The sequence below is a fragment of the Lithobates pipiens genome, unplaced genomic scaffold (genome assembly GCF_037356315.1).
Source record: "Lithobates pipiens isolate NorthernLeopardFrog02 unplaced genomic scaffold, aLitPip1_a1.2 Scaffold_25, whole genome shotgun sequence".
NCBI classification, from domain to species: domain Eukaryota; kingdom Metazoa; phylum Chordata; class Amphibia; order Anura; family Ranidae; genus Lithobates; species Lithobates pipiens.
The window spans coordinates 96,499,767-96,527,567 of NW_027507787.1; the positions used below are offsets into that span (position 1 = coordinate 96,499,767).

At 41.7% G+C, this 27,801-nt stretch overlaps 1 protein-coding gene across 2 annotated transcripts in view; it reads right to left on the reverse strand.

The window, feature by feature from the left end:
- Window positions 1-672: 672 nt before the first annotated feature.
- LOC143930425 (uncharacterized) overlaps window positions 673-27,801 on the reverse strand; it is a 71,402-nt gene continuing 44,273 nt past the window's right edge. For both annotated transcript variants that reach the window (XM_077454733.1, XM_077454734.1), the window contains exons 2-9: window positions 20,694-22,488; window positions 20,546-20,607; window positions 17,475-17,627; window positions 16,230-16,291; window positions 10,942-11,043; window positions 8,709-8,870; window positions 7,507-7,596; window positions 673-5,443 (exon numbers count right to left, since the gene is read on the reverse strand). In XM_077454733.1, coding sequence (XP_077310859.1) covers window positions 5,231-5,443; window positions 7,507-7,596; window positions 8,709-8,870; window positions 10,942-11,043; window positions 16,230-16,291; window positions 17,475-17,627; window positions 20,546-20,607; window positions 20,694-22,488 — 2,639 coding nt within the window. In that variant the 3' untranslated portion in view covers window positions 673-5,230. The remainder of the gene's footprint in view (window positions 5,444-7,506; window positions 7,597-8,708; window positions 8,871-10,941; window positions 11,044-16,229; window positions 16,292-17,474; window positions 17,628-20,545; window positions 20,608-20,693; window positions 22,489-27,801) is intronic.

Below are 27,801 nucleotides of genomic sequence, written 5' to 3' on the forward strand. Positions count from 1 at the left end.
ACATCAATTTAATCCCACTAACAATAAGAAAATTGAATGAATCATTCTTAAAATGAAAATGTTCAAACAAAATTCTACTAGTATACAGTATGGCCAGCTTTAGAACCAATCCACCCCTTCTTTCCACTAGAAACCGCACAAGAGTACTCGGGTACATAGGAACTGCTGTTAATAGATAAGTCAGGATATTTTTCTAGTGGCAGGTCGAAAAACATAAAGTACATGGTTACATACATAGTTACATAGTTAGTCTGGTTGAAACAAAGATACAAGTCCATCTAGTTCAACCAATAAAAGGGAAAAAATGATAGAATCCTACATACACAGTTGATCCCGAGGACGGCAAAAAACCCCAGCAAAGCATGATCCAGTTTTCTCCAGCAGAGAAAAAAAATTCTTCCTGATCCCCCAAGAGGCAACTGGATATTCCCTGGATCGGTTTTACATATAAATGCTATTACCGAGTTATATTATGTACATTTAGTAAAGAATCCCGGCCTTTTTTAAAGCAATCACGGAGCTGGACAGAACCAGTTCTTGAGGGAGTCTATTCTACACTTTCACAGCTCTTACTGTGAAGAAACTTTTCCGTATTTGGAAATTAAATCTCTTTTCCTTCAGTCGTAAAGAGTGCCCCCTTGTCCTCTGTAGACAGTAGACACAGATAAAAAGAACTTTGCACTTTGCAATTTTATTAATGAAAGATGTGTTTTGCCAGGAGTACAAACAATTTACACATTTTGTATTCTAGATTTCTCCACTTGATAACATTTTGTGTTATATCAATATTTTTTTTATCAGAAAGCTATATAAAAATATAAAAAAAACACACATAGTAACAAAGTAAAAATTAACTTGCAATACAATTCTGGTAGCCAATGAAAAAAATGTCTCTAATATAGCTTCTCTTAATAGCCTTTGAACCAAAGGATTTATAGGGAAATAACCTCCTTTTGTGAAACGAGGAGAGACTACCAACAGGACCTAAAAGATGAAAATTAGATGCAAATATACAATGTTCTTGAAGTCAGGCTTTAAATCCACATTTTCATGCTCTAACCTGCTCTGGTTAAAATATAAACATTTGGAAGGTGGTTATGAGCAAGCAGGAACAGTATGCATATGATAACTGATGCCCAGAATACCTGGATGTAAAATATGAATTTCCAAGAGTTACTAACCCAGCTCAAAGACTTACATTTGGACAAAACTGTAACGGCTAACAGGTTACACTATGCAGAAATATTTATGTGGACACCCCTCTAAATTCTTTGAGTTCCGATGTTTTCAGTGAAGGGTATTGTTAATGCTACAACATACAAAGAATTTTAGACAACTATGCACTTCCAACCCTGTAGTAACAGTTTGGTGGGAGGCCCCTCTGTTCCAGCATGACTTTGCTCTGTGCACAAGCCAACTTCATAAACACATGGTTTGACCAGTTCCATGAGGAGGAACTGCAATGGCCTTTAGGCTGCATTCACACCTGAGCGTAGCGTTTTCAAGCAGAAAATCGCTTGAATTTACCGCGATTTTGCAGAGTTTTTTACGGCGATTTACTGCGTTTTTTCCTACGATTTGCCACGATTTTGTGCAGGGCAAAAGGTCACCAATGTTAAAAGAAAAACGCCCAAATCTACTCAGTTCGAGCGACAAAAAAGGGTCCGGAACTTGTTTGAGCTTCAGGCATTCGGCTTCAGGCGACATGGAGTGGAGATGTGAACCATCTCCATTGAGAATAATAGATTATTTTCCCCTCTCGCGTTTTGTAGCTTCAGGCTTCAAGCTACAAAATGCTCAGGTGTGAATGGGGTCTTACAGAGCCCCCACCTAAACCCTACTGAACACTTTTGGGAAGAATTGGAACACTGACTGTAAGAAGAAGAATGGAGGCTGTTATAGAAACAAATAACGGTGAAGAGGTGGAAACACCATAATAATGCCTATAATAATAGGAAGATCATGGTGGAGGGGTGGTCTAGTATCCAAACTTTAGCCCACATGATACATTTGGTTTAATATTCTTAAGCTGACTCTACATGCAATTATCGAGTAACTTGATACAAATTGGATTGTTAATAAGAATTTAGACAACTTGTTGAGTTCTTGTCTGGGAACAAGTCTACAGACTGTAGAAAGTATTGAAGCCATTGGATGAGAATGACATCTAGGGTACTACGGGCATTTTCAGAAGGTTCACCTGTTGGTTGAATCGGGAAAAATCATAGGGTGCCTTATCATTGTAGAAATGCAGGAAAAGGCCATTTTACCATGTAGAACTCTGTGTCTGATGGAAGGATGGACTTGGTTGAGAAAGGACTGAATGGAGGATGGAGCAGCATTTTATCCTGGAAGGGCAAGTCCTTCTGTTAGTCCTTATCCATACCAGCAAAACTGTTGCATAGCTTTATGTTAACATTTGAGCAAGGGTCCATTTTATGGTTGACAAACGCAGAATCTGATTGAATACCATGGACATCACTATCTGTACCTAAAATATTCTCTGATAAGTACCTATTGTATATACATTTTGTGTTAATAGCACAAATACATTATGCAGGTAACCATGTCAGAGTCAGGGCCAAATATGACAAAACTTGGGTCCTTTCATATATACATATGACAATGTTCAGCCTAGAAATGGATTTTTTACACAAGAAGTAAACAATAAGTTGAAGTGCATTTTGAACCAAGTCTGGTGCATATCAGGCTGCTAAGAGACATTGGTGGAGATTTACTAAAATTGGTGCACTCAAAATCTGGTGCAGCTGTGCATAGTAACCAATCAGCTTCTAACTTCAGCTTGTTAAATTAAGCTTTGGCAATAAAACATGGAAGCTGATTGGTATCTGTGCAGAGTTGCACCAGATTTTGCACTCTCCAATTTTAATAAATAAACCTCATTAGTGGTTACTTTAAACCCCTGCATATTTCAGTCTTTTCCACCATGTTCTAGGTACACTGGGACATTATAAGCTGTATTATAAACACATATATAAGCATTGTTCCTTTCCTGATCTCTGGCCAATTCTCAATGAGAAGAATAATCTATTACTTTAAGTTCAAAACTGCCATGTTTTTTATACGTTCTATCGCCAGGACAGCCACACCAAATAAAATCTGATTGCTCAACCAATTTTACCATCATCAATATAATAGAAGGGCCAGCCTGAAAGAGTCTTAAAGGGTAGATTCACCCAAAAAAGTATTTTATTTATAGGTGGAACCTGTTCATCTGAGCCAGTCCCTTGTTTCTAATATCTCTTAGCTACTTCAACGCATAATCTCCCCTCACATACTTCCTGACTCTATTAGTTTTGGGTACCCCTGCTCACCTATTATATTGGCGGGAAATATATCTTCAGACAATTTGTTACTAATTAACTTTGAGGGTTCCCAGCTCCACCCAGTCACCCACCAGCCATGGTCTTTATGAGGGGTGCCCATAAACATATGACTTATGTTCCCAGCTGTGCTTACCTGCCACGGGCAGGTGAGCACAGTTGCATTACAGAGAATGTAGCAGAAGAAAGGGAACTCCCTTTATTGTCAACAAGCCTGTCACTGAGTGATGCACAATGGGAAACTATAAAGATTAGACATCACTGTTTCCAATTTTATAGAGATTAAGGAAGCTGCACAGTTGTTCCAACTCACCATTATTCAGCATCAATTCTGGCAGGAATGACAATCCTATTTTTTTTCTCTATACTGGGTAAAGCCAACTTAAAATTATGATGTAACTAGCATATATTGTTTGGTTCTAAACAAATAAACCAATTGCAGTAGTGAAAGATTCATCTCCTAGAGACGGGTTGATAACTAGCAGACGGACATCAGGTGCAAATTCTTTGCAGGTTTCTAGGCATACTCAAAAAAGCAGGGGCAAATGCAACCAAGCAACTGGTCTCTGCCCTCTGCTAAAGGAGAAAAAAATCTCCAAAGGGGTCTTTTTAAGGTTCAGTGCTAAGATTGACCTCATCCCTTCAGCTGGAATATAAGTATTTATTGACAGTTATGAAAATATGAGGAGGCACAGTAGCAATCCAGCTAATAAGAGTCTCATGCTGGAGTTGTGTTGGGGAGGCCACAAAGAGTGTCTGAGCCAGTGGTGCACATAGACCGGGCCCCTGATCAGCACCAGTCACATCTGTCTCACACATACCATCACCCACTATCCAGGGCACCACCTTACAAGGTTCCTTCATCAACAGAAGCTTCTTTGGAGCCTCCATTTTATTTTTTAACTTTTCTTAGGAGCATTTGCCCACATCTTTCCATTAGGTGCCCTGTTTACACCAGCCATGTGCTTTTTGATGTCACGGCTTCTAGATCCTTCAATGTCTGATGTAACCAGTGCCGACAGACCCATCACTGTGTGCTCTGAACCACCAACATGTCTTTAGCAGGGTTTGGACTTTGTTAATTTTGTCATTTTCTATTGCTGTCTTTGTCTATATTTTGGAGAGTTTGCCCCACTTCCTGTGTTTTTGATAGGTGTAAGACAGAACAGGACATGAAGTGAAATCTCAATTGCAGAATGAAAAACTCCAGCGCAAGAAGAGGATGAGTTATGACTTTTTTCTGACCATCTATGTTCCCACTTGGAAGGTTTCCTCTTCAAGTGATGTGTGTCACAACAGAAAATGTGGTAAAACCTCTACAGTGCCAATGATATTAAAAAACTAAGAGATTGTGACCTCTGCCCATGATATTTCATACTAAAAAAGGTTTTTGCTGGAGTCAGGCTGTTGATGGCCATCTTGACTTTGTTGCCTCTGTGCTGCAATAGAGGGGGAACTGATGGGGTAAACCACCATAATAAGTCCATGCAACCAGTGCAGGAGAGTAGGCATAGCAAGTTTAGTGGTTCTTCTGCCCCTGAGTAGGGGGTATGCCTAATCCCCATGGAGCCAGACCTGGGGAGTAAGAAGAACACATCTGTAGTTCTTCTGCCCCTGGGTACTTTTTTTAAAAATGGATTAGACCTTTAACTAGTGAGCTAATGCACCAAAAAAGTGCTTTAGGTGAGCAAAGAGCCTGCAAAGAACCTGTTCTCTGAGTAGAGGCAAATATGTACAAACACGGAAATATATATACAAAAGTAAATACTTTTTTTCTGCACTAAAAGCAGAGAACAGAATACATGAGGAGTGACTGGTTAATGTAACCATTGCAACAATTTTGAGCAAACTATGCTGGTATGTCAAGAGTCAAGAGTCACTTTGGGTCAGTCACTTGACACTCCCCAATCCCGTAGTTGCCGCAAGACACTGTCCAGATAACGAGAGTCAGGGAAGCCCTTGCCAGTTACGTTAGAGCCAAACTCGGTCTTGAGTGGAATCCGGGAGATTGAGACAGAATCCAGGACACCGGGGACTCGGGATGGGAGGATAGGGAAGAGGAGGCGTCGCTCCCAGGCCTTTATTAGGAGATGCACTATCTGAAATGACAACAGAATGGAGGATTTAAATAAACAGCATTGTTTCCTGTTGGTGTAAAAAAAAGGGATCACAGAAAAAGATCTGGTATACTTGATACATCCAAAATCAAATGGCCTTTGGGTCAGGGAAAGTTCTGTTGGACTGTTTGAACTTAAGCAACCCTATGTATATACACAACAGCAAAATTCACTGCAACCAACAGTATGTTTACATACTTAAACATTGTTCTTTTTTTGCAATTTCTTTATTTACCAAAAGTTGCATTATACAAACCAAGGTTAGGGGTAAAGCAAGATACAATGATGTAAGTATGCTAGTAACAAACATTAAATATCAGCATCAGGACTACAAAGGCAGCTCAACAGAAACATTGTTGTTTTTGCTTTGGGAGCTCTCCATCATTGGTCATGTGAACAAGACCAAGGGCTTGGTCGCATCTTCTTTTGAAGGGGTTTGGTGGACTTTGACTAAGCAGATCAACTTAGTGGCTGTAGCTGCACACTGATCCTCCCCTTTGACAGAGTCCATGAGTTAAATGCCTAGTATTTCATAGGTCAGTGTTGTGTTGGTTCCATGGTAGAATTACAAAAGATAGATTAGCATTTGACATCTGTTTTTATTGTTACATAGTTTTCTGAGAGGTGGGTAATTTTGTTTTAAAGGCAGTTTACATTAATGTAAATAGTAATTCTGCATGTAGGCAGGCATAGGTTGACCTCCCTACAGAGTTGGCACCTTACACGACTACCATGCAGAGGGAGTAGAGGACATAAGGAACCCACATTCCTCTTAGGCCTCCGTGCATGTCATCCGGTGATCAATGGTCATATTGGACGCTCCTGCCCCAGATGACACATGCAGTCATCTTTGATGAGCGCAGTGCTTATAAAAAAGCATTGCCTCACTGCAGTGGTATGCACTTGCATGTGGTTATGATTATAGGGACAGGGATCGGATGGATAGGGAGCATGTACCTAGTGTAGGGAAAGGTTCCAGTGGAGGAGGGAAGTATAGGGACTGTTGTCATCATTGCTGTGTGGAACCTTAGTATCTAGCTGCCTGCTGCCTATCAGCTGCCTCCTGTGCCAGGTGTTGTCAGTCCTCAAACATTGCTCTCCCCAAGTACTGCATAACTATCGGTGAGTGTTACTTTCGGTTGAAGCTGCGACAGACTCTGTTACAGTGTGTTTGAAATGTTCTTCAAAAGACCTCTGTATGCTGTTTTTTCCCTCTTGGGTGCCTACCACCCAGCCTTACTCACACCTACAAGCATAATCCAGTCAAACATCAATATTTGCATTTTAACCATCTGATGCTGGCAGCACATATGACAACCTGACTATACAATTTTCCTTATTATTATTTCATATACTTATATAGCGCTGTCAATTTACGCAGCACTTTACATATACATTGTACATTCACATCAGTCCCTACCCTCAAGGAGCTTACAATCTAAGGTCCCTAACTCACATGCATATACTAGGGCCAATTTTGACAGAAGCCAATTAACCTACCAGCATGTCTTTAGATATTTACTGACTGTAGTGTACAAACCTATTCAATTGAATATAAATTGAATGGCTTGTTTAGGCAGGATCTTGCAAGCTGTAATTGTTTTAAGTATAAAAGAGGTTGTATAGAGATTCTACATGGAAATTGTAATGTGTGTGGCCATCTTATGGAGAAATGGCCTTCCTGGTAATTGTTGCTAAGGTTCAACCCACCATTTATCTTATACAACTGACTGTCCTTATCCCTGCAATTCCTATGTGTGCTCATTTCTTCATTTCCTGAAAGGTCCAAAATGTAAACATTTGAATATGCATTTTAAATAGGTTCCTATTTTCTAAGTACCACCATTTGTAGTTTTTTTGCATAGCAGGTCTCAGTGCACACACCGGGGCTTGATAAAAGGCATTAATGCCACACAGAAATACTCAGAAATGAGAATACTCAAGTCTGTCGGAAAACCCAATCGTGTGTACGCGGCATTAAGGTGAAAAACAAATCTGACACTTGTTGACCAAAGCCACTACTGCCATTGTGCATGTACACTTACCTCTCTTCCTTTCTTTGTATTAGGGAGGTAACAGTGAAGAGGGAAGTCTGGAGCAGTAAACTTCATCCCTGGATGGGGCTGACCTGGACCCTAAGTAGTAAATAAATGACACCATTAATGACATAACCAGTGCAACAGGCACTTCTTTTCGAGCAGTCATTATGGACCCTGCAAACCAATAAAGTCTTATTGAGTTCAGTGCAGTCAGTTCTTGCTTCTATAAGATCCCCCTGATAAATTCTGTGGATGCTGCAACACGTATAAATCTAGTGTGCTGCCTAAACTCCTCAATCTTCAAGGCCAGAGCCAGAAACATGAGACTGACAGAGGCCTAGCCTAAAGGCAAGCTATAATATATTTTCATTTCATCTTGAGTTGTTATCACAACATTCACCTGAAAGTCATTTTTATGTGACTTTTTCAATTTGAATGTTTGCTGTTCTGAGCTATTGTATTTCATATATAGATTCCTGCATGGTCCCTTTAGGTTTAATCCGTATATCAGATAAATGGTTACCCATTGATATAAGACAGTGCTCTATAGACATAACAGATCTTGTACAAACACTATATTCAATGAACAGTTGCAGGCTTTCTACTAGAAAGTAATTTGTTCACAAAATATACATCCTAAAACCGTATAATTGAGATTTTTGTACTGGCTAGCAGGAAAACTTTAGTAATGCTCATTTAAAATGGTATCTTGGGTCTAAGGCTGGCAGGACATTGATCAGATTCCCCCAGTCACACATTCTAGGCAGATTGGAGGAATCTTCCCCACTGCGCTATTGTATTCTGACAGTAGGACTCCTCTGTTGTCAGAACATACCAATCACTGCTGATTAAGTCTATTGCTGATCAACTTCCCTCGAATAGGAACCACCATAGATGGATCAAAACTTGGTCGGTCCTTGCTAAATTTCGATCCACCTTTGGCCAGATTTAGCAGGAAACAGAGCCTGCATACATAATCAAATTCGAGTTGTAGAGAGTCTATTGTCTTCTCCCAGGTAACACTGTGAATTATACACTTTTACTGAGTGAGAGGAGCAGTGGGCACACTCATAGTACATCACTTCTAAACAGGAAGACTAGCCTGCATATGGCTGTTGATATTAGGGACTAGGTGCTGACTTTTGCATAATGATAGTGTTTCCTGATTGGCATTAGCAGTCTTTTGACTGGTAGGGTTGCTGGCTTACCTGTACTCCAGGAGGAATATGGTAGATGATACGTATGGTCTCAAACTCAGAATATCCAGGTAAGGAATGAGGAATGATGTGGAAAGACATTTTCCCTGGAGGCTGAGCCCCAATCTTCACACCGTGCAATGTCTGACATGTAGGGCAGCGCAAAGTGCCATCCTGGTAAGAGGCAGGAGAACAATGTTATGGTTTGCAACATTTTCTTAGCCATAGGCAAGCCTAATTAGTCAATTACATGGCAAGGCCACCCAAAACCAGTAATTTGGTTTTAGGTAGAAGATGATGACTATTAACTAGCTTCTTAAATAAAATCCCCCAAAAAAAAAAATTCCTCTAAAATAACTATTTGCCTAACTTTCGCGTTTACATTCTTGTTTCAATGCCTTCGGTTTCTGACCAGGAAGAAGTGTGCAGATTCTTCTGGTCAGTAACGTTAAATATGAGCAATGAAAGCATTACTGTATAGTTGCACTGAGTGAATGCCCATCTAGCAATAACATTGGGATGACTGTGTAATAACTGTGAAAATTACAACAGACCCATAAACAATACACAAGAACAACACAATCCCAATAAAAATTATTCATGAACAGTTTAACAATTAGGGTTGCCACCTATCTAGGATGCACCTGGACAGTCCAGGTTTTGAATTATGTGTCCGGGTTTCAGTCTGCCTGAAACCTGGACACACTATTTAAACCGGGCTGTGGCTCCCCTATTAACTAAGATTGCCATATGGAGCTGCGGACAGATTCTGCATCACTGGGGGGGGGGGGGGGGGCACGGGGTGATGTCAGCCAGAGCAATTTGGCCATACCCACTGTACACCACAGTGCGCATAGCGCGCCGCATTCCTACTCTGCATGGGGTACCAAAAGGTGTAATCCTATAGTGTATACTACGGGCAAAAATAAGTGCCCTGTGCCGCTATGGGGTTAGGGTTTGGCTTGAAGAAAAGGTGGCAACCCTCTTAACAATACAGTATTATAATCATATTCTTTTATTTTTTATTTAATCAGTTATATAGCATCTAAATTTGTCATAATATCTACTGAAAAGCTTGAAGCATACAACTAAAGGCACAGATGAATGGGAACTATTTGTTTGAGTATTTGTCTTTGTCCATCTAGTCTTGAGATTCACACTGCTCTGCCTCACAGCCCTGTTTGAGAGAACAGATGACCTAATTTTTCTCTGCGGCAGTTATTTAACACTTACAGGTCTTGACCCTTCACAGCCTGTAACTGGACAGTGAAAAAGGAGATTGATGAGCTCATCTCTATGTTACACTGGTCTCTGCTTCTATCAGCAAGTTACTTGTAAACACATACTGTGAGCACTGCAGTGCTGGGGATTGGCTCATTGTGCCGCTTCTCCCTCTCTCAATGTGAGCTCTGCTATACATGGATTGTATAAGTCAGATGTCAAGACTGGTACTTATATTGCTTGCATTTAACAAAATACATGTATTATCTACATAGAGCTTCATTAATCTGTGTATATTATATCTGCACAGAGTTCAGCTTTAAAGTGGTTCTAAAGGCAGAAGGTTTTTTAACTTAATGCATTCTATACATTAAGGTAAAAAACCTTATGTGTGTGCAGCTGCCCCCCTGAGTCCCATCTCGATCCATCGATGTTGCATGAGAGCCTTGGCTACCTGTGACTCTCCTTCCCAATTCTCTGAGACACAGCAGCAGGAGCCATAAGCTCCCGCTGCTGTCAAGCAAAGTCAGTGAGTCAATGAGGAGAGAGAGGGGAGAGGGGCTGAGCTGCGGCACCGCTAATGAATTGACACACAGAGCAGGAGCTACTAGCTGGGGGGGCACGCCATCAAGGGACCAGAGAAGAGGAGGATATGGGCTGCTCTGTGTAAAACCACTGCACACAGCAGGTAAGTATAGCATGTTTATTTAAAAAAAAAACAAAAAAAAAACAAGACTTTAGTATCAGACTTTAAGCTAGCAGATATAGCATCAGTCATCTTTTCATATTTTACCAGGCAAATCTTAGCTGCTCTACTGAAAAAAGTCCATTCACTGACTTACAAAAGCTTATATTACACACAGACACACACACAGCTGAATGAGTTTGAGGAGTGACTTATCCCCAATGTCCCTGACCCCCCTGCTCTGTACAATTCTGTGCATAGACTTAGTCAGAGAGGCTCAACTTTGCTTCTAAATGTGGTTGTACTTTTTAGAATACATATATACAAAGATTTTTTTACCTTGTACAGAGGTGCCAGGCAGCGAACATGATAGGCATGGCTGCAGCGGTATAATCTGCCCACTTCTCCATCTGTCATTGGCTGATTGCAAAGAGCACAGTCCTAACAGTAAAAAGATAAAAGATAAGCTATAGTTGCACAATAAAAATAAAAATAAAAGATTGGTGCTGAGGATTTTGTGGACCTTTTACTTGGCATCCTTCTGCTTTCCAAGAGCCTGTGCTGGCGTGCGCCCATACTCAAAAGTGCGCAGCCGCACAGGCATAACACTAGGGAAGCCTGGCATTTGATTTGCCAATTTTCTGTAAGGGCCGTGCATTGGCGTTCACTCTGAGCTGAAAGAGTGCAGCTGCGCAGGCCTAACACTATGGAAGCCCCAGACTGTAGGAACCCTGCATTGGCGTGCCCCTGACTTCTGTTAGGACTGCTCATGCAGTGCCCATTATCAATCCCACCACCCTGCCCAGGCGGTGCATGTGGAATGCAGGGCCCATCAGGGGAGATCTCTTCCCTTTGGCCCATTGCTTTCCATGTCCTTTTTGGGTGGCTGGGCCTATATTAAGGTAGGGGCCTGGAGCTACAGCTCCAATAGCCCCTACATTAATCCAGCCCTGTGTATATCTAAAGCTAAAATGTATCTTGTTTTAATTAGAGTAGGGGAAAATTAAAACCTCTGTCCCATTAGTTCTATTTCCCTCCACATCCTAAAATGGAGACACAACAGGAAGGGGGAACAATCCCTCAAAAGAGAGGAAATTCCCATCTTGGATAGTTGCAACAGGTGTACCTATTGGAAGATTTCTCCTCATCTCCTGTTCTGCTGATGAATGTAACATTTTGGATTTCCTTGCACTTTCTGAAAATGCTCACCAGTAGGGATGAGCCACTCTCTCGCCCCCCCCCCCCCTCTTTTCCTGCGGCCTGCCAGGTTGCGTGCTCGGATAAAGGGTCTGGTATGGATTTTTAGGGGGACCCCCACATCAATTTTTTCTTTAAATTTGATGTGGGGTTCCCCTTAATATCCATACCAGACCTGAAGGGTCTGGTATGGATATTTAGGGGGACCCCCACGTAAAAAAAAATTTTTTCATTTGACACGGGGTTCCCCTTAATATCCATGTCAGACCTGAAGGGCCTGGTAATGGAATTTAGGGGAACCCCAATGCTTTTTTTTTTTATCAATGAATGAATGAATTGTCGGCTAATACAGAGTTTGAGTGTTCTCTGTATTACGGGGAGCCGACAATTTAGCCGCAAGTGATTTTAAAAGACTTTTTTTCCTGCACAAATGACACTTTGTGCAGGGACAGTTCTAAGCACGGGAAACATGTGCCCCCTCACAGGCATACTATAGATACCCCCCAGGTACCACATTTAAAGGAATATTACACTTTTATTGTTTCACTTCAATCATTATTAAAATCACTGCTCCTGAAAAAACGGCTGTTTTTAAAACTTTTTTTTGCATTGATCCATGTCCCCTGGGGCAGGACCCGGGTCCCCAAACACTTTTTAGGACAGTAACTTGCATATTACCCTTTAAAATGAGCACTTTAGATTGTGAACGTTCGAGTCCCATAGACTTTAATAGGGTTCTAAAGTTCACACGAAGTTTAGGTCTGTTCGCAGGTTTTGGTGCGAACTGAACCGGGGGGTATTCGGCTCATCCCTACTCACCAGGATAAAACAGGAAGGATGAATCTCCCTGGTGACAAAATAAAAACCTAACCATTTCCCACTGTATCCAAAATTTCAAAAAACGTTTTGAATCTACTTCAGAAGTTAACTACAAAAAAAAATAAAATGTTTGCTTTGTGTAGATTCTTGCAAGCTGCATCACATGCTGATTTTTTATATTCTAGGGAGTCTCCATTGCTAAGTTAGCCCAGCCAGAATTCCCTGTTCATGTCGGACAGCCATGGCCCATACAAGGCCACCCAATGGTGTCAACCCAGTTAAGAGTCAACAATGTAGTACAAACAGATACATGGTACCCCCCCCCCAACACTACCCCTCCCCCCTTTATTAACTAATTTTACCCCAAAGGAACCCATTAACCACTTCAGGACCGCCGTATTGCCAATGTACGTCAGCACAATGGCACAGGCAGGCACAATCACGTACATTTACGTGATTGCCTTCCAGCGGGTGGGGGGTCCGATCGGACCCCCTCCCGCTGGTTACGGTGGTCCGATTCGGTCCAGGAGCGCTCCGTGATGAGGGGATGGCCGTTGGTTTTCGGCCACCCCCTCTGGATCGCTCCTGGCCAATGAGAAGCTTCCTCCCCTGTGTATTGTTTACACAGGAAGGAGGAAGTGATGTCATTCTCCTCGGGGCGGTCTTTTTGACCGGACTACGAGGAGAAGAGTAAAAGTAAGTGTGCACCAACACTACACTGACATGTAGGTACACACAGGCACACAAACCCCCCCCGACCCCCCCCCCCCGACCCCCCCCCCCGATCGCCCCCCGATCCCCCCCCGCCCCCCCTCCCCCCCCAGTTACAGTGTCACTGATTGCATTGATCATTTCTTTACTGATCAATGCATTCAGTGTCAGTTGTGACAGTAAAAACTGTCAGGACAGTTAGTGTTAGGTCCAGGGTAGCCCCCTATCACCCCCCAATAAAGATTTAACCCCCTGATTGCCCCTAGAGTTAACCCTTTCACCCCCTTTTGCCAGTGTCACTAAGCGATCATTTTTCTGATCGCTGCATGTGTCGCTAGGTAGCTAGTTATTTTTTTAGGTTCACCGCCAGGTTTTTATATCGCTAGGTACCCCGATATACTACCCAATAATGGTTTTAACCCCCTGATTGCCGCTAGTTAACCCTTTCACCCCCTTTTGCCAGTGTCACTAAGCGATAATTTTTCTGAACGCTGCATCAGTGTCGCTAGTGTCGCTAGTGTCGCTAGGTAGCTAGTTATTTTTTTAGGTTCACCGCCAGGTTTTTATAGCGTTAGGTACCCCGATATACTACCCAATAATGGTTTTAACCCCCTGATTGCTGCTAGTTAACCCTTTCACCCCCTTTCACCAGCGATCACAGTATAAGTGTCACTGGTGACGCTGGTTAGCCAGTTAGTTATTTAGGTTCCCCGTCAGGTTTTTATATAGCGCCAGGGACCCCCATATACTACCTAATAAAAATTTGAACCCCCTGATTGCTCCTATTTAACCCTTTCACCACTGATCACCGTATAAGTGTTACGGGTGACTCTGGTTAGTTTGTTTTTTATAGCATCAGGGCACCCACCATTTATTACCCAATAAAGGTTTAACCCCCTGATCACCCGGCGGGTGATATCAATTAGGTTTTACGGTCAATATCTGATCTGATCAGATCTATACTAGCGTCCCCAGCAGTTTAGGGTTCCAAAAAAACGCATTGTTAGCGGGATCAGCCCAAATACCTGCTGGCACCTGCGTTTTGCCCCTCTGCCCAGCCCACCCAAGTGCAGTATCGATCGATCACTGTCACTTACAAAACACTAAACACATAACTGCAGCGATCGCAGAGTCAGGCCTGATCCCTGCCATCGCTAACAGGTTTTTTGGTAGCATTTTATATTCAAATCCGGAAGGCAGTGCTTGGTTTTCGGGGTCCCGTACGTGGCTAGGCTCCCAAAAAGTCCCCCACATGTGGTATCCCCGTACTCGGGAGAAGCAGCAGAATTTATTTTGGGGTGTAATTTGACTTCTGCCCATAGCATGTGTGAGCAATATATCATTTAGTGACAACTTTGTGCAAAAAAAAAAAAAAGTTTGTAATATTCCCGCAACTTTTGGTAAAATATAAAATATTCCATGGACTCAACATGCCTCTCAGTAAATAGCTTGGGGTGTCTACTTTCCAAAATGGGGTCATTTGGGGGGGTTTTGTGCTATTTTGGCATTTTATGGCCTTCGAAACTGTGATAGGTAGTGAGGAGTTAAATCAAAAATTTGCACCCTTAGAAATCCTGAAGGTGGTGATTGGTTTTCGGGGTGCCGTGCGCGACTAGACTCCCAAAAAGTCCCACACATGTGGTATCCCCGTACTCAGGAGAAGCAGCAGAATGTATTTTGGGGTGTCATTTCACATATGCCCATAGCATGTGTGAGCAATATATCATTTAGTGACAACTTGGTGCAAAAAAAAAAAAGTTTGTAATATTCCCGCAACTTGTGGCAAAATATAAAATATTCCATGGACTCAACATGCCTCTCAGTAAATAGCTTGGGGTGTCTACTTTCCAAAATGGGGTCATTTGGGGGGGTTTTGTGCTATTTTGGCATTTTATGGCCTTCGAAACTGTGATAGGTAGTGAGGAGTTAAATCAAAAATTTGCACCCTTAGAAATCCTGAAGGTGGTGATTGGTTTTCGGGGTGCCGTGCGCGACTACACTCCCAAAAAGTCCCACACATGTGGTATCCCCATACTCGGGAGAAGTAGCGGAATATATTTTGGGGTGCAATTCCACATATAACCATGGCATGTGTGAGCAATATATCATTTAGTGACAACTTTTTGTAAAAAAAATTTTTTTTTTTTTTTTTTTGTCATTATTCAATCCCTTAGGACAAAAAAAATAAATATTCAATGGGCTCAACATACCCATCAGCAATTTCCTTGGGGTGTCTACTTTCCAAAATGGGGTCATTTGGGGGGGATTTGTACTGCCCTGCCATTTTAGCACCTCAAGAAATGAGATCGGCAGTCATAAATTAAAAGCTGTGTAAATTCCAGAAAATGTACTCTAGTTTGTAGACGCTATAACTTTTGCGCAAACCAAAAAATATACGCTTATTGACATTTTTTTTACTAAAGACATGTGGCTGAATAAATTTTGCCCTCAATGTATGACTAAAATTTAGTTTATTCGATTTTTCTTATAACAAAAAGAAGAAAATATCTTTTTTTTTCAAAATTTTCGCTCTTTTTCCATTTATATCGCAAAAAAAAAAAATCGCAGAGGCAATCAAATACCATCAAAAGAAAGCTCTATTTGTGGGAAGAAAAGGACGCAAATTTTGTTTGGGTGCAATATTGCATGACCGCGCAATTACCAGTTAAAGCAGCGCAGTGCGAAATTGCAAAAAGACCTCTGGTCCTTAAGGTATTTATTGGTCCGGAGCTGAAGTGGTTAAATAATTTTCAGATTTGAGGGAGTCAGGCCTTGAATTTTTGAGGCATCCCATATAAGAATTCAGCAAATAATGCAAACACAGATGTCCAGCAACTGAAACATCAGCACTGAGAGGACTTGGACAAAGAAAAGTATATGATTAGATAATACACTGATACCTCTGCCAATGGAGTCTTCACTCTTTGCAGGAATTGCTTGATCATCTCCTCTGGCTTTTTACCTGTTAAAAAGGCAAAGGTTGGCATTTTAGGATGGGAGAGGAAAATATACTTAATAACCACTACTGCATGAGAAGAAAAGCCCTGAAATTTGGCAGCGGAATTAGAAATGTCAATGTACTTCCTCTGGAGGTCCAACAGGTGGCAGTAGGGGATCATATAGTGCTGCCAATAAAAGCCCTAGTAAGATTAGTATTATTATACAGGATTTATATAGCGCCAACAGTTTGTGAAGTGCTTTAAAACATGAGGGCAGACCGCACAGTTACAATACAATTCAATAGAGGAGGAATCAGAAGGCCCTGCTCGTCAGATCTTACAATCTAGAAGATGCCCTCTATGTAATAATGAGCAATAAAGCAATTTTGCAAAAACTTTTGTACCATGAACATATACACATATGGGTGGCACAGTGGTGTAGTGGTTAGCACTCTCACCTAGCAGTAAGAAGGGTCACTAGTTCAAATCCCAACCACAACACTACCTGCCTGGAGTTTGCATGTTCTCCATGTGCCTGTGTGGGCTTACTCCAGGCACTCCGGTTTCCTCCCACACTCCAACAACATGCAGGTAGGTTAATTGGCCTCTGTTCAAAATTGACCCTAGTATATGAATGGGGACCTTGGATTGTGGGCTCCTTGAGGGTAGGGACCTATGTGAGTGTGCAATGTACAGGGATAGGGACAATTGTAGACACCTCTCAGGTTGAACTGGTGTCATTATTCAACCTTACTAACTATGTAACTATGTGTGCATCACATGCCCCATCCACTCCAACCGATCAGGGGGAAATGGTGATCATTCCAATTTAAAAAATGGTTTCTTCTTTGGTAAGCCAGGGTCAGATGTATCTTCTTCCCCTTATAGTGGCCTTTCTCCCCTATACCATAGCATACAGTAAACATTGATGCTCAACTTTACCAAGATGCACATGTATGGACCCATCAGTTGAGAAACAAATTATGGCATTAGATTTTCCTATTGCTTTATGTGAACAAAGCACAAGACTATCACTATACCAAGGTGTACTGGGGAAGATCCTTATTTCCTCATGACTTCCTGGTAAAATAGTGGTCACTGCACGAGTAAACTTTTCAAATAAATAAGAATCTTATGAATAGCAACTATAAAAAAATAAAGCTATTAAGTTATGTTTATAACGTAGCCTATAACTGAAAGACATACTCTTTTTGTTGCTTATCTTCCGGCTGCTCCCTTGGATTCCAGGTACTGGTCGAATGTCCTTTTTCTTTACTGATGGTGGATGAAGTATTGGGGTAGCAGGAATGGATAGACAGACAGGAAGTCCTGCTGCACTCATTAGAAGGCCGCTAATACCTAAAGAAAAAAGCAATGGATTTGTTTTTGTTATGTTACGGGCGTCGGACCAAATCTCAACCCTAAGCCCCCATGGTAAAGTTAAGGCAGGTCCATGATAAACAATTCTTTTTGAATTGTTCTACATAATTAGTGTCCCAACTGAAGCCACCCAAAGCTACTTCTCCAAGGAATAGGGAAATAAACGCACAGTGGCACATGAGGAACATGAGGAATATAATTTCTGACTTCTGTTTCTGAAAATGCTAGCTGCCTAGCAATTATAATAAATGTCTTGCTTCAGTACTTGGAAGCACAAATCTGGAACAAGCATACAGGCAAGGAATTTATTGATATGCAGACTTTTTCCAGGTCAGTGACTAAATTTTTTTTAAGCAAGTAGATAACCCAGACAGCCAGCATTTTAAGAGAATGAGGTCAGTATTGTCAGACCCTGTTAACCACATGCCGACCAATGCACGATGATGTAGGTCGGCACAATGGTATGGCTGGGCAAATGAGAATACAGGTATGTCCCCTTTAAGTCACGGCAATGAGAGCGCGTGCACCGGCGGTGGGGCACACATGCACCTGCCGCGTACTCCATGACCATGCTCGTGGGTCCCGCGGACTCAATGTCCACCAGGGGCTTGCGATCGTGTCATGGAGCGGTAGAACGGGGAGACGCCTATGTAAACTTTGGCAGCAGTGATCTCTGTCATGTTGTAGTGAGCCCACCCCCCCACCACAGTTAGAATCACTCCCTAGGACACACTTATCTCCTTGATCGCCCCCTAGTGTTTAACCCCTTCCTTGCCAGTGTAATTTACACAGTAATCAGTGCATTTTTATAGCACTGATCGCTGTATAAATGACAATTGTCCCAAAATAGTGTCAAAAGTGTCCGATGTGTCCACCATAATGTTGCAGTCATGATAAATATCGCAGATCACCACCAATACTAATAATAAAAAAAATTAATAAATGCCATAAATCTATCCCCTATTTTGTAGATGCTATAACTTTTGTGCAAACCAATCAATATATGCTTATTGTGATTTTTTTTTTCCAAAAATATGTAGAAGAATACATATTGGACTAAACTGAGAAAGACATTTGTTTTTTATATGCTTTTTGGGGATATTTATTATAGCAATAAGTAAAAAATATTACTTTTATTTCAACATTGTCACTCTTTTATTTTACTATAAAATAAAAACCACAGAGGTGATTAAGTACCACCAAAAGAATGTTCTATTTGTGGGAAAAAAAAGACGTCAACTTTGTTTGGGTGCAACGTCGCATCAGTCAAAGCGACGCAGTTCCTTATCACAAAAAGTGCTCTGGTCAGGAAGGGGGTAAATCCTTCCGGGGCTGAAGTGGTTAAATGATCCATTTGCTTTAAAGAATGCATGTCTATGCACCTTGGAAGTCCAAAAGGCAGGAATTCTTTTTTGCAAATGTCAACAGCCTCTTAACTCTGGTGCGGTTTACTATTGGTCAGTGAGATTTTCCATCATAATTACAAGCCATTTGTGAGTATGGGGGTCTTAAAAGCTCTCAAAGTATAGTAGTTGCTCCACTATAGCTTAACAGTCCCACGTTTTTGGCCTATGGTATTCTTTACCAATGCAGGCACCTCTGATATTTCAAATTGTGACTGCAGCTGTTTTTGCTTTTATAAAGTAACCAAAGGGCACTTCAATAACTAACATTTTTTTATGTTTGGTAGATGATGGGTGTTAGACTTGACAGTTTCTAACTCCTGGGTGTTGTGGAAATTTGATTGTATAACATTTTATTCTAGGATGTGTGTTTTATAGATTGTCATCTGTCTCCCTGTGTCTGGTTTAATCGAGGAGCACTCTAGCAGAGCGTACTTGGGTCAAATCGAGACCAGTGGTAGAAACAGTCAGTATGAAAACCTTCTCATGGGATTTGAGACGTGTTCTCTGTGTCTGTGGATGTTTGTTGGTTTGTAGGTACCAAGAGCAATACGCTGGGCTTCTTGCCTTCAAATTACTATGTGCATTAGAGAAGCGAAGTCCACATGAGATAAACATATTATTTTATCTCTGTGTGGCTACGTTATCCCTTTTGGATACATATCTGCTTTAATAAGAGGACATTGGTATCTGCCTTGTTAATATACTAGTACCATATATTGACAACACCAGTAGCAATGTCCCCGCAGATTGTCTCAAGCCTGTAAGAACCAGTAGAATGAGCTCACTAGATACTGTTTACTTTGAAACACTATTGTCTGTGCTCCATGCTGACTAAAAGGGGGTGTGTGCACTTTTTCTTGTGAGTGCCCTCCCCTTTAATGTATGTCATTCCCTGTGATATCATTTTCTGTACTGAGGAAGTGCTTGCCTGTTGTGGGCAATCACTTCCTGTTTGTCATTGGGATGAGTGTGTTGGAAGGTAAGCTAAAGTATTATATCATTAAGACGGAAATGGGTGCTTATATGAGCACAGTACATCTACATCTGTGCATAGCATACAGCCAGATTGCTACGACATCGGGACTGCTGAGATCTTTGAGTTCCAGGGTCTGCATACCCGCTGTACCCATTATGAGGGGTTCCCACTCTCCTGCTTAGATCTGTACTTATTTTGTATTATGGAGAATGTAACAGGGGAGCTAAAAGACAAAAAGGTGGGTTGTAATACCAAAAACAGTGTGAACAGAGTCCTAAATCATGGTAGAGAGATCTTACTGTTGGACTATAAAACATATAAGGAGCCAGTGGGTAATCTGATGTGTCTGCTAAGCATAAGCAGGACTCAAAAAAGGGTTGGTACATTTTCTTTTAATACATGTACCCCCTGTACTGTGTCTGCAAGCTTTGGTTTACAAGTGTTTATTTAATGATATTGGCTGTGTGTGTGTCATAGCTCACTTTTAGTATACAGTATAGCATAGTAATTGATACCTGCTAGGGCTGGTGGGATCATCCCTGAGCCTTCTATGTTACTGAGAGGCACTGGAGGCACCCTACAAAGTGCAAAAAAAAATTAAGAATTTAAAGGCATTTTTTTATGTAACACATATTAAACAATGTAATAGGCTTCAGAACTTACCTAGTGAGATCTTTACTTTTCTCACATCGCTGGCTGTCATGATGCTGAGCTTTGGCTGGTCTGCTGTCCAATTGGCGTCCTGGCCAGCTAGCAGACTTCACACTCTGCACTAGAATACACTGCGGGCAAGCACATGGAGGAGGGCTTCTACTCCCTCTAAGTGAAGCTGAATGGGAAAGACTCCTGCCAACTAAATTAGGTTTTGCATGGCTAATTCTATGGTGAGGGCTAGCTGAACTTGGCTTGGAGTCAGTAGAAGTGGACCTTGATTGAGACCTAAGTAGTTCAGGCCTGCTATCTTCAGGTCTAGAATTGGACCTTCCATATCCTGGCGTACAAGCTACATTTCTATAGTCTGTTTTCACTGGGGCAGGCCTGATTTCATTGTACCTGGAGTTAGATCTAGATAGTGCAGGTCTAAAGTCAGAAGGTCTAATTTCAGATGCAGAAAATTCATACTTAGAGTCAGACCTTACTAATCCAGGTTTAGGCTCCCCAGGTCTAGAATTTAACCTCACAAATCCAGATTTGTAGTCATTAGGCCCAGAGTTCGATCTCAGCAATACAGGCCTACTTTCTGTAGGCCTAGATTCTGACCTGTGTATCACAACTTGGTTTTCTTCTGGTCTTGAGTTAGCCCTACTTAATGCTGGTCTGTAGTCTCCGGGCCTGGATACTGATCTTGCTAGCTCGGGTCTTGAGTCTCTGCATCTTGATTCTGATCTTGCTAGCCCAGTTCTTGAATTTGACTGCCTAGAATTAGACCTTGCTAATGCAGGGGTAGAATTATAAATGTTACAATCATGTTGTACAGCGGCCCATTGTGGGCTGATGTCTGAGTCAAGCAACATTGAGTTTGGACTCCCTGATTCAGAACTAGAATCATTGGAAGCAGTTTCACAGTAAGAAGAAGGTCCATAGTTTGGCAGAATCACATTAGCATCAAAATTAATAAGTTCCTGGCTGCAATCTTCTTGGCCTTGGTTATAGTTTGCTAATCTATCATTAGAATTTACAATCCCATGATTAGAAGGTATAGGACCAGCACTATAATTCACTGCTCCAGAATTAAAGTTCACTGAGATCTGATTGGCATTCAAAAGCTCATGACTTACATTTTGCAGCATGAGGCTAGAATCAACCATCCCATAACTGGAGCACAATGGCTCTTGTCTAGAGTTTATTGTCCTCTGGTGGGTGTTCATGGGTACATGATTGGAGTTGACTAAAAAATGGTTTGAGTTCATTAGTCCTTGGTTTGAGTTTGGCATTCCTCTGTTGATGTTCACAAGTCCTTGATTGGCATTTGCCAAACCTTGATTCATTTTTTCTTGATTGGTGCTTATGGTTCTTCGTCTGGAGTTTAATAATCCATGATTCCCATTAACAAACTCTTGGTTAAAATTTACTAGTCCAGGCTGTTGTTGAGCTGTTAAGGGCCCATGTTTGGAATTTGAACAAGCGCTAATATATTGGGGTAAAGCAACATGGTACGCTGGAGGACATTTCATGGCAGCTTTTGGGTAAGGCATCTGGGCTCGAGCTCTGACTCTAATCCTCTTCTGAGAAGGAAATTCAATTTGGGTCATGGTCTGAAAGCAAATGTGAGATCCATTGCAGGGTTCCCCAAGGCGCACACCCGTTTGCTGCCTCTCCAAAGCATCCTGGATCAAGATGGAAAATCTTGTTTCAAATGGGATCCAGTGACGTGGAAGCTCCTCCCATTCCCACACTATGCCCCTCCCAGGTGCACTTGAAAGAGGGAAATTCACTCTCCTGACTGGATATAGGGTACCTGTGTAAAGAAATAAAAGAAAAGTTAGATGGATTTGCCAAAACAACAAAGTGATTTTATCATTAATCATAAGGATGAAAAGGTGCCAAAGAAACAGAAAGGATAGAGAAACATATCGACAGAGACATGCATCTAACTCTTTGAATACTAATATGCAGTGCCCACTGGTGGTGTCACTGCCCTAATAACGGCACCTAATAACGAAGTAGGCTATATGCATAAAGATTGTAGACATCGCTTAGAGTGAGGAACCTTGCATATGCCCTGGCAGCCTAAAGTGAATCTGTGCTATGCCCACTTTAATGCAGACCTTCACAGATTCATTTACTTTCCTTTCATTCCCCTGAGGTTTCTTTCAGCTCTGCCAGAAGTGGTATTTCCTTAAGCTAAATGGAGCAGCATAGGAGCAATAGAATATGATGATAGGTATATGATGCTGGGGATGGGAATTTCAGCAAAGCTCTTGTTTTCCCCAAATGGGCATAGCATTGGTGTACTTTAACAGCAGGATCCCCATTGGATTGTGCCAAGTGCCTGGAGGTCACTCAGGGGGCACAAAATATATGGGCTTCCTGTTAGGGCCACTCCACACAACTCTGTGTATTAACACAGTAAATACTTGTTTAACCAGTTTGCTTTCAGCTCTATTATATAATTAATGCATAAACAGAACACATTAAAGGGAATGTGTAATGATTTTGTATACGTTGTTTGACTTATTTAGTTAGTAAATGTCTATTCTTAGCTGCTCTGCCTAAAGAAAAGCCCGTTTACAAAGCACAATAGCACAAACGGAGATGAACACACACACACGATTGAATCAGGGCAGTCAGTCATCTCCCTCACTGTCTTTCCTTCTTGCTTTGTTGACATGGTGCCCTGTGGTATTTCAATTAGAGAAAGATAGTGTAAGCTCTAACGAACAGGGGCCTCTGAATTCAAATGTATTGCAACTGTTATGTCCTCCCTTGTGTTGTAAAGCGCTGCACAAACTGTTGGCTCTAGATATATATCCTGTATAATAATAATGATAATCTGTCTTTAGAAAATACAAAAATTATGTCTGATATTTGTGTTATGTGTGCCCTGTGCTCTGTGCTCTGCACTAGAGCCCTGAAACTCGTATTCCTCTGAAACCAAGTACTTTGGCTTCCACTGGTCTCTGGAAGGAAAAAATGCCCAGTATCAATGATGCTGTGGCATGTTTTTCTTCTCGGAAATGACTGATGCCATGGCATTTTGCCCACTGATCCCGGATTATGGGTCTTTTTTGCCCCTCTGCTACAAGGACAATTTTTACAGCTCCAGATGACGTCTGAATGACAAAACACGTAGGGAGGAGTTACGAATGTCTTTGCGTCACTTCCAGTCACCTGTAATTAGGATTCTGATGGCATCCAATTGTGTATGTTGTTAATGCTTTCACAAAACTATATCAAATGTGAGTATATCTCCTATTTTTTTATGAAATAAAATTACTTTTACGGAATTTCACTATGGGCATCCCTTCTCTTCTCCCTATGGTGAACGAGTGAAATATTGCCAATATCACTGAAATATGCATCAGGGGTCCAAGGATTGCTACACAGTGGCATATACTGTGACCGCGCAATACCCCGGGGGGGGGGGGGGGATGCTATTTGGTGAGTGAATTCACAATAGGAGCATGGATAAGTATCACCAACACCAGCTGTCACCTAAATAAGAAGCCTTTTTGAAAAATTCGTTCTCAGCAAGCACTGGACACTTTTTGAGCACTAGTCACTTTGTTTGTTTATTTGTTTTGGACATTTATATCTGTTATCAGCAATTTGTACTTGCATATACATTATTATTGTCACAACACAGGTATTTAATCTTCTGGACAAAAAATTCTCCTAAATTAGGTGCAATACTAATTTTTGTGTGAACACACGCCAGAGGTTGTAACACCTTATATAAACAAATTTCAACAAATCATTGCACCAGCACTTTATTGAATTCACAGCAGCACTTTTCTTTCTTTTGTTATTTATTTCATTGGCATGGTGCAATATTTTGATAGATTAGTTTTATTTAAGGACATTTTTTTTTTTTTTAATTGTCGTTTCCGTTGACTTTTTTACGACACTTTTTTGTAGTACACTTTACACAGGCTGAGGATACAACCTTCATATAAGGTTTCACTAAGGCTTCACTAAGGTTTAATTCATCATCTCTTTTTATTTGGGGCTTAAAGACTAAACTACATGGGATTTAGGCAGAGGGTGTAGCACAGTAGCAGATCAGCAGTTCAGGACTAAACACCTGATATTTAAACAGAGGGTGTAGCCCAGCAGCACATTCATATTATAGGGGCTGCACTCCCTCAACTTCTGGCTTATACCATTATTTACAAAGTGATATTGCTGCACAAAGCAGAGGCTATAACACATTTGCCAGCATATAAGTCATTAGACATTTTATCCTATGGAGGGCATATATATTTTGACCATTGGCACACATAAGCAGTGCATATTTAATTTCTATCATTTTTACTTTTAGTTCCAAAGTGTAGAAGATTGCAACCTGCAGAGGGTGCAACACCGAATTATTACAATATGTTCAAACTAAACACTTAAGTTCCCTTTAATCAGACCAGTGCCACACCTGAAACCTCTTTTAACTAAAAAATTGCTGCTGAGGCATTTTTTCCTCCCACTGTCTAGCAATGTATGATACATACTTCTGAATGCTGCTCTCTGTACCCTATGCTGTACATTGCATAGTCCTGACCACTACACTCTGTGCATGCTATTTGCTTCTTTTGTGGCACATACTCCCGACTAAAGTGTTTATTGTCTCAGTTACTTGTTGCTGTGCAGTTTTAAACAATTTTACTGAAGTTCAAGTTAGCTTAATAAAGTTTTGTCTCTCTGTCTACTGTGGACTGTGTAGAGTGTATGCTATAGGTAGGCTCAAACTTTATTAAACGATGCCCCCAATATTTAGAGCAAGGCAGCCATGTCCATTTTTTTGCATGCCATTTTTACTACAGAGTGTCCCTTCCAGGGTTAAAGTGGTTGTAAACCCTTACAGACCACTTTTACCTACAGGTCAGCCTAGATTAAGGTTTACCTGTAGGTGCAAGTAATATCTCTTAAACCTACACGGTTTAGGAGATATTTGCAAAAGACAGGCACCGCTGGCACACTGAGCGTGCTGCTGCTAACGGCGATATGTCGTTAGTGTCGGCTCCCATGCGTATGAACGGGAGTGACGTCATCGCGGCTCTGGTCAATCACAGCCCCGGAGCCATGATACGCGGAAGGAAGATGGACGCTTCGTGGAAGAGGGGACAGCGGGGACATTGCTGGCTCCTGTGTCAGGTAAGTGACACATAATGGGCTACTATGTGATGCATAGTAGCCCATTATGCTTTACCTTTGCAGGGAAACAAAGAGGAAGTAAAACCATCAGGGTTTACTTCCTCTTTAAGATCCTATTGACACTTTCTAGTCTGAGACTTTTTAGCAGAGCCATTCAATATCTCTAGATTGGCACTGAAACGTGCAAAATGCATTGAAGCATTGCGCATTACTGCAACAGATAAGTGTATACTGCATAGGCAAAGAAGGGAAAAGCACAAACCCCTAGTGCATTATACGAGTGAAAACTGAATTTATTGATATAATAAGCAACCAATAAAATGCATTCTCATATGGTGCATAAGTATACAAGTACATGATGGGACAACATGAGGTAGAACATCCAAGTGTTTCTGCGGCCTCACATATGCACGCTAAGGCAAAAGATTTAGATCAAAACAAATTCATGTGTTAGAAAGGCCCAAAGTGCAGACCTAAATCCAATTGAGAATCTGTGGTAAGACAAAAATTGCTGTTCACAGACGCTCTCCATCCAATCTGACAGAGCTTGAGCTATTTTGCAAAGAAGAATGTGCAAAAATGTCACTCTCTAGATGTGCAAAGCTGGTAGAGACATCTCCAAGAAGACTTGCAGCTGTAATTGCAGCAAAAAGGTGGTTCTACAAAATACAAATGCACACCACACTTTATTTGTAAAAAAAATAATTGAAAACCATTTATCGTTTTCCTTGCATTTTACAATTATTTGCCACTTTGGGGGTTATTTACGAAAAGGCAAATCCACTTTGCACTGCAAGTGCACTTGGAAGTGCAGTCACTCTAAATCTAATGGCGCGTACACATGACCGGACTTTCCAGCAGACTAGGTCAGACGGTCTTCCCGATGGACTTTCGGCGGAATTCCGACAGACTTTCCGAACGAACGGACTTGGTTTAATTCCTGTGCGAAAGTCTGTTCCTTTTGAGCGTGATGACGTAAGATGGGACTAAAAAAGGAAGTTCAATAGCCAGTAGTCAATGACTTCCCTTGCGTCGTATTTGGCCCGTTGGACCAGCAGATGAACGGTTTTCCCGATAGGAATTGAGTCAGTTGAACAGATTTGAAACATGTTCTATTTCTAGGTCTGTCGGATTTTTTCTTAATTTTTTTTTTTTCTACGAAAAACTATCAGATTAGCCCACACACGATCGTATTGTCTGACGGACTGATTCCGTCGGACCTAGTCTGCTGCAAAGTCCAGTTGGGTGTACGTGGTATTAGGGGTATATCTGAAATGAGGGGAAGCTCTGCTGATTTTATCCTCCAATCATGTGCAAGCTAAAATGCTGTTTTTTATTTTCCTTGCACATCCCACTCGGATCTACAGCGACTGCACATTTTCCTTTAGTAAATAACCCCCTTTGTGTTGGTCTAGCACAGCCTTTCTCAACCTTTTCAACATGGAAGAACATTTGAAATAGTTCTTCAGTCTCGTGGAACCCCTGCTAAAAATTAGAAATCTACGGGGAGGTGACCGGATGTGTGTGAGGAGTGGTGAGGGGCGTGGTGTGAGCGGGAGGATGTGGTTAGGCTGAGGCGAGTGAGACACCGCTGCGCTGTCTCCTCCTCGCCCCGTCCCCGAGAGCCGAATGCCGGAAGGACCCGAAGAACAGCGAGGGGGGCAGCGTGGCTTATAGACCAGGAGATCGGGAGCACCGGCACAAGTCGAAGCCGGCCGAAAGCTCCCGAAGATTTCTACACGCACGACGAGCCTGGCCGAGGACTTCCGGGCTATCGCAGGAACGAAGGCACGGCTACATGTACAGTACAGTACAGTGCAGTACAGGCAACACTCAGACGCCGGCACCTCCCAGTATATGGTATTCGTGAGTACCCCCTGTGGGGAAAAATAGCTAAGGATTAGTCCCCTCTCGTCCCCTCTTGATGAGGAGTCAAACTTACTGCATTTACAGCGGCTGGGTTGTG